A 12,116-nucleotide genomic window follows, 5' to 3' on the forward strand; every position below is an offset into this window, starting at 1 on the left:
GCTGCCAGTCTGCCAGCTTGGCAGTGTTTCAAGCTTGTTGCATTATCTGTGTTTGTTTGCACAGGAAGTGATGCTGCACGTAGGCTGAATTTACAGTAATTCTTTTGTAATAGGCTAATGAGCAACATTACTTCATTCACAATACTAACATTATATAGCTTTGATTAGTCCAATTATTGTGTAACTACACCACTGTGGTCATACTTACACTCTACAAAGTACTGAAAGGAAATTGGCCCAGCCATAGCTTAATTGAACTTGTTGAGAAAATAATTTGGACTTTTATGCGCTTAAAAGAGAGGTGAAAATGTGAGTATTTTGGAGATTTTTATATGCTATGCAATTTAATTTATTAAAGGAAGAAAGTGAAGCTTCCTATTTTACTAGCTGTTTTATTGCACTGGGAAGGAAAAAAGGTGACTAACACTGTGCATCATGTGTTTTGTATATGCTGTGAGGGCCTGTTCTTTCCTTGGTGTGCATGTGTTTCTTACATTCATTTTAGTGGGACTTATGGATACGCAGCTAGAGGAAAACAGAATCCTCTAATAGTATTCATTCTCTCTAAGTAACTTCTGCTAACACTAATGGAAGATACATATGTAGATTGCAAGAATGTATACTGCAGTACCAAGGTTGTCCTTAGCAGCCTTACTATTTATTAAAGTTGTAACTTGGCTATAAAATACTCATACTTTCTGCATCCAAACTTCAAAACTCAAAAATTGCTGCCCTTAAGAAAAAAAATACCACCCCACCCCCTGCCCCATGTCTGTAAACATCTAAAATAGACATTTTTTGAGCCTTTAATATTTGTTTGGTTTTTTGCCTTTTTTTTTTTTTTTTTTTAATTGGAATGCATTATATGTTTTGTAGGAGATCAGAGCAAACTTGAAATAAAGGAGGCCTAAACAGAACTTCCCTATTCTATTAGCAGAACAGGTATTTTCTACTATTTTCCCATTCAAAATCCACAATACACCTATTTTTAAAGGAAAAAATGGAGTCTTACTGTAGACTGATGCAGATGTACTTCAGTTAATTTGGTAAATCCTAGGCCTACTCATGTTTTATCTGCTCCAGTAATCTTGTTCAGATCCCCAGTGGCCTGTAGGAGCGAGAGGGTGCACTGGATAATCAGTTGGCATGATGAGTTTTTCCATGATCATAAATGTCCTGGTTTCCACTTCTGCAATGAGATTATAAATTAGGATTGGGATTTTTTTTGCAGGAAGATGGATCCCATTTTGCTGTATGTCCTTCTGTTTTGCTAACGGTGGTTGAAGGTACACTCAGTTATACCACCTCTTAAAAGGCAGTAAGTTAGGGCACTTCTGTTCAAAAACAAGAACACAGGTAACAATTAGGAAATGAGACGTCTGATCTAGGGAAGCATTGCTGTTGAAGAGTGTACAACTTTTGACTAACGCTGGGGGGATGCTAATGTTCTGTCCCATCATAAAAGCTCACAAACCATTTATAATTTTTGTTTTTGTGGCTTTAAAATGGCCTTTTCACTGACAGTATTCCTGAGAATCTACTACTTAAAAAAGATTGCCTTTTTGTTAACAAAATTAAGAAAAATGATAAAAAAGGTGTTTATAAATGATTTCCCTGTCCTTAACAGTAAAGATGTGGTTGTAGTCCATTAGCAATAAAATTCATTGTGGACTACTATGTCAACATGGAAATAACACAAAATAGCAAGAGTAAAATCTTTTAATATCCCTTTATCAGAAAAACTATGCAAAATGAATTCAGGAACAGTTCAATACCCCTTCTTACAAATACCTATCTAAAGTAAAGCTTGCCATTTGTTTTTGTAGTGCTCTAAAAATTAGCTGTCAGTATCAGTTTTCATATTAATTGTAAAACAGCTGATGCAAACATTTGTAATCAGTTAGTGCTTAATTTGGAATATGTTGGTGGGTTGTGTGTTTTGGGGGTTTTTTATTTGGTCTTTCATTGTTACTGAAATACTCCCTTTAACACTGGGTAATGGAACACAACAAAACATCAGGATGCTTGTACGTGAGGGGTTCTTTTACAGGTTTTAAAATTTTCATGTGGATCTGGATTTGATTATTATTGGGTACTTCTATTACTAGCTAGCATCAATTCTAATGCATTACATTTTACGTGAAGGTGTTGCTTCCTAAGTTGTGTTTATAGGCTCAGAATACATCTGTTGTTTTGCTTACGTATCAGTGGTGAGAAAACTGTTAAGTGTGTGAAATTGAGTAGGAGTAGTGTTCAGGGAACAGAAACCGTTCTATTAATTCCCTTTTGCATAAAACAATACATTTAACGTTTCCAGTGGTGAAAAATATATTAATTGTAGCAGCTGGAGATGTTTGTCATCGTAGAGTGAAGTATGTGCATATGTTGGTACTTTACAGTAAAATATGTTACTGCTTTTGGAAATCAAATAGTGTATTTATGACAGTAAAAGCATGTGAGGTGTCACTAAATGTTCATCTTCGTTACATGGTCAGTTATTTAAGGATTTTTTATGTCTGTCTGGTAGTATTATATTTCTCTTTCATTTAAAATCAAACACGAAAACCATTTTCACGTGTCCAGATTGTCAAAAGTAAATTCACTTTATAAAATGCTATAAATGTACTATATAAATGTAGTCTGCCAGAAGACAACAGTAGTATTATACTTAGAGGTATGGCTTCTTCCACAGACTACTATATATTCTATATCAGATCCTTACTGCCTGGAAAAAAAAAATACATCTTTTTTTTTTTTCATTGTATGGTTTGACCTAAATATTAGAACACACCGTACAAATACCTTTCCTAAATCTCTTATGCAACTTCTGTATTAGTAGAAGTAGTACTAATCAATTCTTAGAATCATAATACAGTTAAAGCTGGATTTAAAGCTTTCTGAATCTGTGGGATCCGCTGCCTTAATTCAAGCAGTATCTGTACAATTGTTACAGGGATGCATTGGGTTTGTCGCACTTGTGCAGACCATCCACATGATGCATGCCACCATAGATTCTGTGTCTGGAAATTTAAGACAACTGCTCAAATTCTGTCTAGACAAAGCTTCTGAGTGTGGAAAAGGAGTTTATGCCTGAGGAAACTTGCACTCATGGTAGCTGTGATTCCAGCTCGCTCTGGTTCAGTTGTTTTGGGGGAGACTTCCAGATACAGACCTTTGGTGTTGTATTTGAACATCCACGGGTAGGTAAACTTTGGGGGTAAAATTTATATAAGCATTTTACAGTAGTAGGGTGTTATTTTTTATAGGATTGCAAAAGTGCACAGAATTCAGGATGTATCATAGTTTTATAGATTTACTGTTAGCTGAAGTTGCAGTTATGATAGAAGTAGGTTACTACTTATAATGTAACCCAATTTTTGTTTACCAATATTTATATTTACCAATAAACACAGACTTGCAATTCCTAGCTTGTCCCATATAGCAGTAAAAAAAAAACAAAAACAAACAGAAAAAAAGTAGTCTCAGTTCTCTCTTCAGGACAACTTTTCTCTACTAACTAAATGAATATAGAATAACTGACCAATAAACTAAATCATAGCACCTATGGATCAAGCCATCCAAAGTTATAACCTTAGAGAATATACAGTAACCAACACTTAATTTTTTAATTGTGATTTAAGATTTTTTAATTCTTCATGTTTTCAAGCATGACTATGCATGGTGACATCATTTATCTATTCTGCTTTCTAATTACTTTTCTTTCTACTTTAACTGTAGATTATTTTAATGCAGAGACTAAAGTAAAAACTGTTGTAAATATATCCATTTGAATCGTAGGAATAATGCCTTTGGGAAAGACGTTTCACAGATCAAAATACCTAGGTGGGATTTTTCTTGTCAGATATTTTCATACATGTAAAAATTTTAAATAGTTACTTTTATTGTCATTCTGGGTTTACTTCATTGCTTGGTCAGCTGAAGATCTGGACACGTAAATATTTCTCAGAATGTCTTGAAGAATGAATTCCCCTTGATTTTGCCTTCACCACTGGCACATGCATTTCCAATGAATGTAGTACCAAGATTTGCATACTAGTGAAAGTTAATCTGAGGTTTTGATCCCTAAATTCAGCATGAGTCATGTTCCAAGCTTTTGCTGTTGGGCCTTTTTTAAAGAAAACCCCAAACATCATCTCCTTTCAACCCCAAACTCACTGGTGCAGGGAAGAGGCGAGTAAGAGGAAAGATTGAAGGGAGATCTAAGCTGGGGAGTAGAGCTATAAACATATGATGACAAGAAACTGCTATCCTTGAAGATATGAATGATTGGTTCTTCGTCTTTGGAGCATGCTACTGGAGTCTGTTAAAGGGTGTGAATGCACAGCCAAGATGATCTGGATCAGAATTAAATCCCTTGCTCTTAGATGTCATAAAACAAACTTGCATGTTACGAAGTAGGACGTGAGGGATTGCTGTCCCATTATTCCTTATTATAGCCAAAGCTATAGACTCATGTGTAGCCAAAGGAGACCCATGTACTTTTGATCCTTCTACCATAAAATTCTCCTTCATAGCGAACCAACAATAGCAACACTTCTAGGGTGATTGCAGACCTGTATCTCACAGATTTGAGGCTTCTGGAAAAGTGAATTTCCTTTCATATTCTAGAAGTATACTGACATCATATAACCATTTACTTCAAAGTACAAACAAAGTACCTACGCTGCAAGACTTCTGTCATGCTCTAATTCACCATTCCTATCTTCAAATTGTAAACCAAGGTAATTTATGTTAGAACGAATATTGTCTATATGTTCTACTAAGAAGGAAGCACAAAGTGGCATTATGAAGAACTCGGAAAAGAGATGCAGACGCAGTAGTTACAAAAGCAAACAAAACATTGAGATTTGTAAAGAATGGTAAGGGGAATAGTCTGTAAGTGTGAAATTATTTTATGAGTGAGGTCTCACAATTTATTTGTTGATAGCCCTGTTATCTCTGCCCACCTTGATAAACGACACATAGCAGAAGCAGAAACACTGCAGAGCTGTTAAAAATATGATCAAAGGCCTATAGAGACTTTTGGATGAAGACACTGAAAAATGGACACTTAAATTAAAGCTAACTTAGTAAGAAAGACTGTGACAGGATTTTATTTCTGGAGTTGTTGCTCAGATAGTTTCATTTACTCTTTCATAATGAAGGAACAGGGAGAATACATGAGGCAGCAGATGTAAAACAAATTTTAGGAACCTTTTTAATTTTGGCATGACACCACTGCCACAGAACTCTTAGTCAGCACTGTGTTCAAAAGGACGGTTTAGAAAATTGTGTGGAGAGCTAGAACAGTCCTCTAAGCTAGCATATAGGTAAGACAACAAATTTTTCTGACATGTGGAAAATCTATTCTTGGCAACAGAGGTGTAAGTTTTGCCTGTGGTTACTTTCCTGTTAATTTTTTAGTACATCTGCTCTCTAAAAGAAGGTGCCGTATTTGATCAGCAGACTGCACACTTAGTCCAATTAGATACCACAATTTACTTTGTTACCAAAGCTCAAAAGATGCAGTTATTTACATACGCTTGAACCTATAAAGACAGCAATAAAAATAAAGATTGAGGTAAACTGTGAACTATAGATGGAGAAGCAATGCTGGAAATAATAGCACTGTCCGCTCTCATGATTTTTAAAACCAAAAAAATAGTTCTTTTGTGCAAACAGATGCTTTCCTAAGCAAATTATTAAATGGTTTTTATGCCCCACAGTGGGGGCAGAAAATATCTATTTCCATTTATGTCATCTCTCAATAGATTACTTTTTTCCTTCCCTCATGTAACCATGGCCTTTTTGTCACCTCCTACTGCATTGCAATTTTGGGACATTAAAGCTGGATATGTGGTTGATAGTTTAAAGCAAAGTATTTGGAAACATGTTCAGTTCTGAGGCTAAGAGTGGTGAATTCGTTATTTTGCAGAGTCATGACTGTGAAGATGAAATTGGGCAGCTAAATTAGGATAAATGTTGCATGCAGCATACCAGGGATGCCCAGCTGGGGCCCCAGAAGGGCCCCAGTTGTATGAAGATGGAGTCCCTCTAGGAGGAACGAGGAGAGCAAAAGCTGAGGTCTGAAGTAGTTTGAACAGTTTTAAGTAATCTTAAAAATATTTAGGGAATTTTCAAAGCTCTGCATGATGCAGAAGGAAGAAGTCAAAGTTTAAACAAAATTCTAAAAGCTTAACCACAATTCTCGTGGTGTTACCATCATATAAATATTTATTATTTCTATTTTACCTTTTTTAGTATGCTTTTGCTTCTTTAGGATATGATCCCTTGACATTTTTCTTGTAGTTTTGTTTATTGTTCTTCTCTCTTCAAATAACTCTTCTCAATTTTTATGTATTACTTTGCTCTTTCACAGTACTTCTATGTTTTCATTCAGCATGGCTTAAAGTTCATACAGTCATGCCTGCAAACCTGAAATAAGCCCTGGTAAGAGATGCTTTATGAAGGCTTGAATGGAGAAGGGATGGATTACCTATTATCCTGTCTGTACCATTTTATGGAATCTACATTACAGTAATTAAGAAAAGAAGAAAGAAAAAGGAGGGAAGAGACTAAACTGAGGATGCTCATGTACTTCAATAGGAAAAAAAAGTTCACATTAAAGCAGGAACCTTAGCAACTTTCTTAATGACAGAAGAACAGGTTATGTCTAGATTTTTGGCCACCTAGTTATTTTGTGGAATCAAGTTGAAGGTTTTCTTTAGACATAGTGGGGAATGTAATGCCATCGTACATAAAAGAGGACTTCCGTCATGCTAGACTAAATAACGTGAGGCGACATTATAGTTGTTAGTAAAACTTCTTTTGGCAGTCTTATTGACAATTTCTTTCTCTTTCATATCCTGGGACAGATATTTCTTCATGGATATCTCTTTTATATTAAATATTCGTCTTCAAAATGACCTATTTTATTTATACGTGTGAATTAGCAGCCATGAAAACCTCACACTTTCAAGCAATTTGATTTTCTCACCTCAAGCATCAGCACAAATAATACTTTATGTTTTAAAAATAGCTTCATTTATAGATGCCAATGAAAATAGCAAGATTTTGTTTTAATTTTTTTTTCCCCTATCTACCTCTGTGAGTTTAATATATCTATGAGAAAAGCAGGCTAGTAAGTAAAACCAACTGTGAATTAATTTAAATGGAAACTTTTTCAAGCTGTAAAATTCTACACTTACCGTATGTAAAAAATGCTGAATTATTTCCTAACAATGAAGGCAACATTCCCCCCCCCCCCCGATATGACCCTCAATGTTGACGATCCCTGGATTTGATCAGAGATGAAAAAGAGTATTATAAATTAAAACTAGCCTTTGGAGAATATCAGTATTGTTGCAAAAAAGGATTAAGTTTCAAAGAATAAGGATGCACACATGGCAATATGGGGCCAAAATGGATCCAGTGTAATTGTTATTGTTTCTTTTAGTAAGTTTAGCTGGTGCAGTGCTTTGTTGAATTTGATTTTATATTTATCAGAGTTTTCCCCTCCCATGAAATTTGTTGACACAGATTTTGATATTTGCTCAGGGAATTTCTGCATATTTGGCAGTATGGCTGACCACAGTGTACAGACCTGTTGCACAGTGAATGTGTAATAGAAATGGTACACTTCGATGCTTTGGGCTTGCCATGCATATGGATGAATTTCATTGCACAGGCAGACTGAAATGAATTACCTATTGGAGATTTAAGTAGGAACGCTCCTGACACATGAGAAACTTAGCCTGTCTTCAGGAGTAAGCAAAAGGGAAAGAAAAAAAAAAAAAAGATTTCTTTTTTTTTTTTTTTTATTCTGAAAGAATATAAATAGAAGAATTTAGTGCACTAATCCAGCAGATGATCCTTCACAAATAGTTTGACCATCTGTTTTTGCTAAGCTCTCATTTTACTATACACTTGTTGCTATATATTTTTTTCTGAGCAGACCTCTTTGTCAGCTTGTCAGTTTTATCTTCCCATTTTCTGTTGTTATCCGACACCATTCATAAATATGTAAGATATCATACTGACAGAAAAGATAATACTAAGTTGAAAGCCTTTCTGTCTCTTTTTTTGTTTGTTTTTCTTCATCTTTCCCTCTCTCTGGGAGTTCAGGGAAAGTGATGCTGGTACGTGCTCTGCCATCTATCTAAAGAGCACTTGGAAGATTACAGTACAATAAGTTGGCAGTTGACTTAGGTGATTTAAAGAAATTCTGTTTTTATGTAGAAATGCCATACCTGTTAACCAGTGCCAGAATACACAAGTCAAATTTTGTGAGGCGCTGGTATGCAGACATACATCATTCTCTTGGAAAACTCAGGAGCTGTAAAGCAGGGGTTTGCAGCTGAAAGTGCCCTTCTAACACCTGATTAACGACAACATCTAAACCATCACAGCCTTTGTCACAAGAGAGCTCATGTAATTACAATAGCAAAACCAGTTCAAGTTAATAATGCTTCATTTTTAAATACTGTATAGATATTACTTGTAATCCTGAGAACCATTGCATAAGACAATTTTCTGTCCAAGTGTGTGTTATGCCTTAGAATCTGTAACTACAAGCATGATATTGTGATGCTTTTGAAATTATTTTAGGAAGATAATGCATTTTGACTGTAGAATAAGGGGCAAGTAATACTAGCACTAGAATTACCGAGACAGCTGGCCCATTTCAAGCCTTATTGCTCCTCAGTACCAGGCAGTAGATAGTATATAAAGTGGCTTGGTTCTGTGTACTGTGTGGTTTTCTTGTTTAGCAGAATTCTTGATTTACAATAATATCAGTCCAGTTCAAAGTTGCTTAATTAAAACAGGTGCCCAGGGTAGATAGAATTATATTACAAAGTACCTGTAATATAGGAGATTAATGTGAGGGAGAAAACAAACAACAACAACAAAACCAAAAAAGAGCAAAAAACAAACAAACAAACAAAAAAAAAACAAAACAACAAAAAATTTTCACTGTTTAAGTAAAACAGGTGGGATAATTCTGGAGGTGAGGAGAACAATAATTTAAAATTGGCAGGTTTAAGAAGTTGAGCTGTCAGGTGGTGGGAGCAGCCTCAGCCACGCAGAGGAACACACTGCTGAGTGGGGTTAAGTACTGTAGAAGGAAAACCAAAGTGGGAGCAGGGGGGGAGAAGTAATGCTCACTGTAAAGTTGTGATACAAAGCAAAGAACATTTATCAGCATGGATGGCTGCAAGGTTCTGTGCCATAAAGAGACTCTGAAGGAGCCCCAATTTGCTTATGCAGTTAAGAGATACTCAGACACCTGAAGAGTAATACTCTGGATGTATTCTTTGTAAAAGTGGCTTATGACTCCTCACAGGCATAACAAGGAGCATGGAATTGCTAAATACAGTTTGGAGGGGCAGATACTTCCTTTTACCTCTCCTTGAATTTTACAATTTTGGCTCAAAATAATTCTGTGTTACATATACATCATAAGGAAATAAGCTACTAAGCCTGAAATACATTTGTGCATGTGGTGTTAGAAGACAATTTCAGGTAAATTTTGCGCTCTGAAGAATGGATTATTCTTTGTTCTTCTGCCCATGTCTCAGTTGGTGTGAGACAAGACATGATGCTGGTGGAAATGTCATCAATGTAAATAAGGTAGAAAAGGAGAGACAAGTATCAACTGTAGTGAATGCAACAGAAATTTGTTTTGAATTCAGAGCTGAGACTCAAGTGGAACATGCTGATTTTAGGATGCTTCCAGAAGTTATATTGTGCAATACCCTTTTTCTGGTGAAGTGCTAAAACTAAAGCTGATTTAATTAAAAAAAATAATGCATATGAAAATGTATCAATACAGTAAAACATTCAAAGATAAGTAATGCAGCAAATCAGTTTGCCAGTTGAATAATTATTGAAATATATGCTTCATTTTATCTTTATGGAGGAGAGGGAAAAAAAAGGCAGCTGAAGAATTTTTTCCATTAATGTCAACCATATTGTATTTGTTTTCATTTGTTTTCCCCTGTAGACTTATGATTTTGTCAGTTAAACCTGGGATGTGTTGGAGAAGAGTCAGCTTTTGCTTTGTTCATTATAAATCAGTGACTTGTCATTTAAGCAAGGTATATGAACAGAGATAGCGTGTGTTCTGCTGATAATTACAAAAGTTATCATGAGCTGTGCACTGAGGAATCAAGACCACAGAAATCGTGTATTTGCAATATATATGTGCATCCACGTGTGTATATCTCAATAAATGTTAATACACATATTGGTACAAATGTATCAAATTGTGAAGATAAGAAAGAAGCATGCTATATCAGAGTGACAAACCATCACATTTAAAAGTGTTGAAAAACTATTTAAATAAACCTGTAGTATGACATTTGGATCTGAAATGATAATGTCAAATATATGCAAATTGGAATGAAGCAGGGATTTGTGAGTACTGGTAAAAATCTGTAGTAATAATTTTAAGAGTTGTTACACTAATGCAGTCATGTTGTAGTGACATAGTACCTGGGTGGCCTAGAGCTCCTACTTGAGAGAAAGCAGTTGTGCTTTTTTGTTTGTTTGTTTGTTTGTTTTTTCTCCCCAGTGGAGAAAGTGAGGAATCATGGGACGGGCATAATAACCTTGTTATATTCTAAACAGTGCTTGAAGTGCTACAGACAGCGTTAAGTTGGCTATGACCTTAATGACTGCTAGATAGTGGGAGGATGCAGTAGTCAACCTCCAGGCCAGGTTTAGGAGGCACATGAAAACATTGTGCTTTCTGTTCTTCCATGCTTTACAGTCAGTACACAGCGTGAGAGTTGTAATGATGATATCGAGCAGGAGGTAGACTGGATCCTGTAGGTGTTTGAAACGTACTGTCACAAGATCCTTTGAGCAGTCTTGCAGCCTCTGTGGAACATATACGTACATGCAACCAATGTAATCTTGAATCAGGTACAGATCAGTATTAATACCTTTAGCTATTCAGTTGGAACTGCTCCCACAATACTGTGCCATCTGAATACCTATAATTCAGAAGGAATATGGAGAGTTAGGGAGTATTCAGAAAAGAGCCATAAGAATAGCTGAAAACAGACCTTATCGTGAAGGACAACAGGAACATAATGTATTTGCAGTGGAAAAGAGGAAGACTATGCAGTTACTGTTTGAATACTTACTTGGAGACAGAATTTTTTTAACAGGCTCCCCAAAGTAGCAAAGATGTGTTAAGATTTCACAGAGGAATCCAAATTAGAAAGTCTAAGGGTACATTCTTCTAACTCTGTAATATACAGGTTTCCTAATGTGTTATGCAAAACCTATTGTTATAAAGCAAATGATAGTAGAAACGGTATCAATTTAGTCAAACATGAAGTAGTCCTCTGTAAATAGTGTTATACTATTTTTTTTCCTGTACTTGCTTTGAAAAGGGCATGTTGCCATACTTATCAACAAATTTTTATACAAGACATGCATAGATTGATCATGAATTCTAAAATAAATATTGCCATGTGATTGTTTGTCCAGGTGGCAATTCAGTATGTATTTAGTTTAAGTTTTCTTTCAGACAGGTGTATATGCATGTGGCTCAAATACCATATGGACAGCACATATTGATAACAATGAAATTGGAAGAAACACGTAATTGTACCTGCGTATGTAGGTTTTGCTGAGCAAGAGATACTGGGCTTGTTTGTTTTTAATAGAATGGAACATAGCAGCAAATGACCCCAAACCCTCACGAAAAGCCTTGCAAATAGAGAAAAATAAAAAACTAATGTCTGTGATCATAATTAAGTTTTTCTGGAAAGAGCCCTGTAAAGTAGAAGTCAAGATCAAAAAGAATATTTATAAGGGCCTCATTCTTTATCACCAGATGTGCTCCTTTCTTTGTACGTTGTGTTCAGCTGTTTACACCTGATGTACATTGATGATGGTGATATCTCAAGTTAAATGTGTTTGAGAAGTGTCCAAGCGTGCTTTGAAATTTACATAAATTCATGACCACAGGGTTACTGTACAGGAGGACAGTCAGCCAAACTTCTTGAATGTGATCAGCAAGCTCCTTGAGATGATATGTTGCTGTGTTTTATTTAATTATAATTAACTGTAGCATTTTTCACTGAGACCCCTTGAGTGTTGTG

General features: G+C 35.6%; 1 protein-coding gene across 5 annotated transcripts in view; it reads left to right on the plus strand.

Moving 5' to 3' along the window:
- SPOCK3 (SPARC (osteonectin), cwcv and kazal like domains proteoglycan 3) overlaps window positions 1–12,116 on the plus strand; it is a 214,475-nt gene that overhangs the window by 108,261 nt on the left and 94,098 nt on the right. The window contains exon 1 of one of the 5 annotated variants that reach the window (XM_032983958.1): window positions 2,957–3,200. The exons of the other annotated variants lie outside the window; for them this stretch is intronic. Coding sequence (XP_032839849.1) covers window positions 3,109–3,200 — 92 coding nt within the window. The 5' untranslated portion in view covers window positions 2,957–3,108. Of the gene's footprint in view, window positions 1–2,956; window positions 3,201–12,116 lie in introns of those variants that run through there. 5 annotated transcript variants of the gene reach the window in all.

This window comes from Tyto alba, unplaced genomic scaffold, assembly GCF_018691265.1.
Source record: "Tyto alba isolate M040663 unplaced genomic scaffold, T.alba_DEE_v4.0 Super-Scaffold_6, whole genome shotgun sequence".
Taxonomy (NCBI): domain Eukaryota; kingdom Metazoa; phylum Chordata; class Aves; order Strigiformes; family Tytonidae; genus Tyto; species Tyto alba.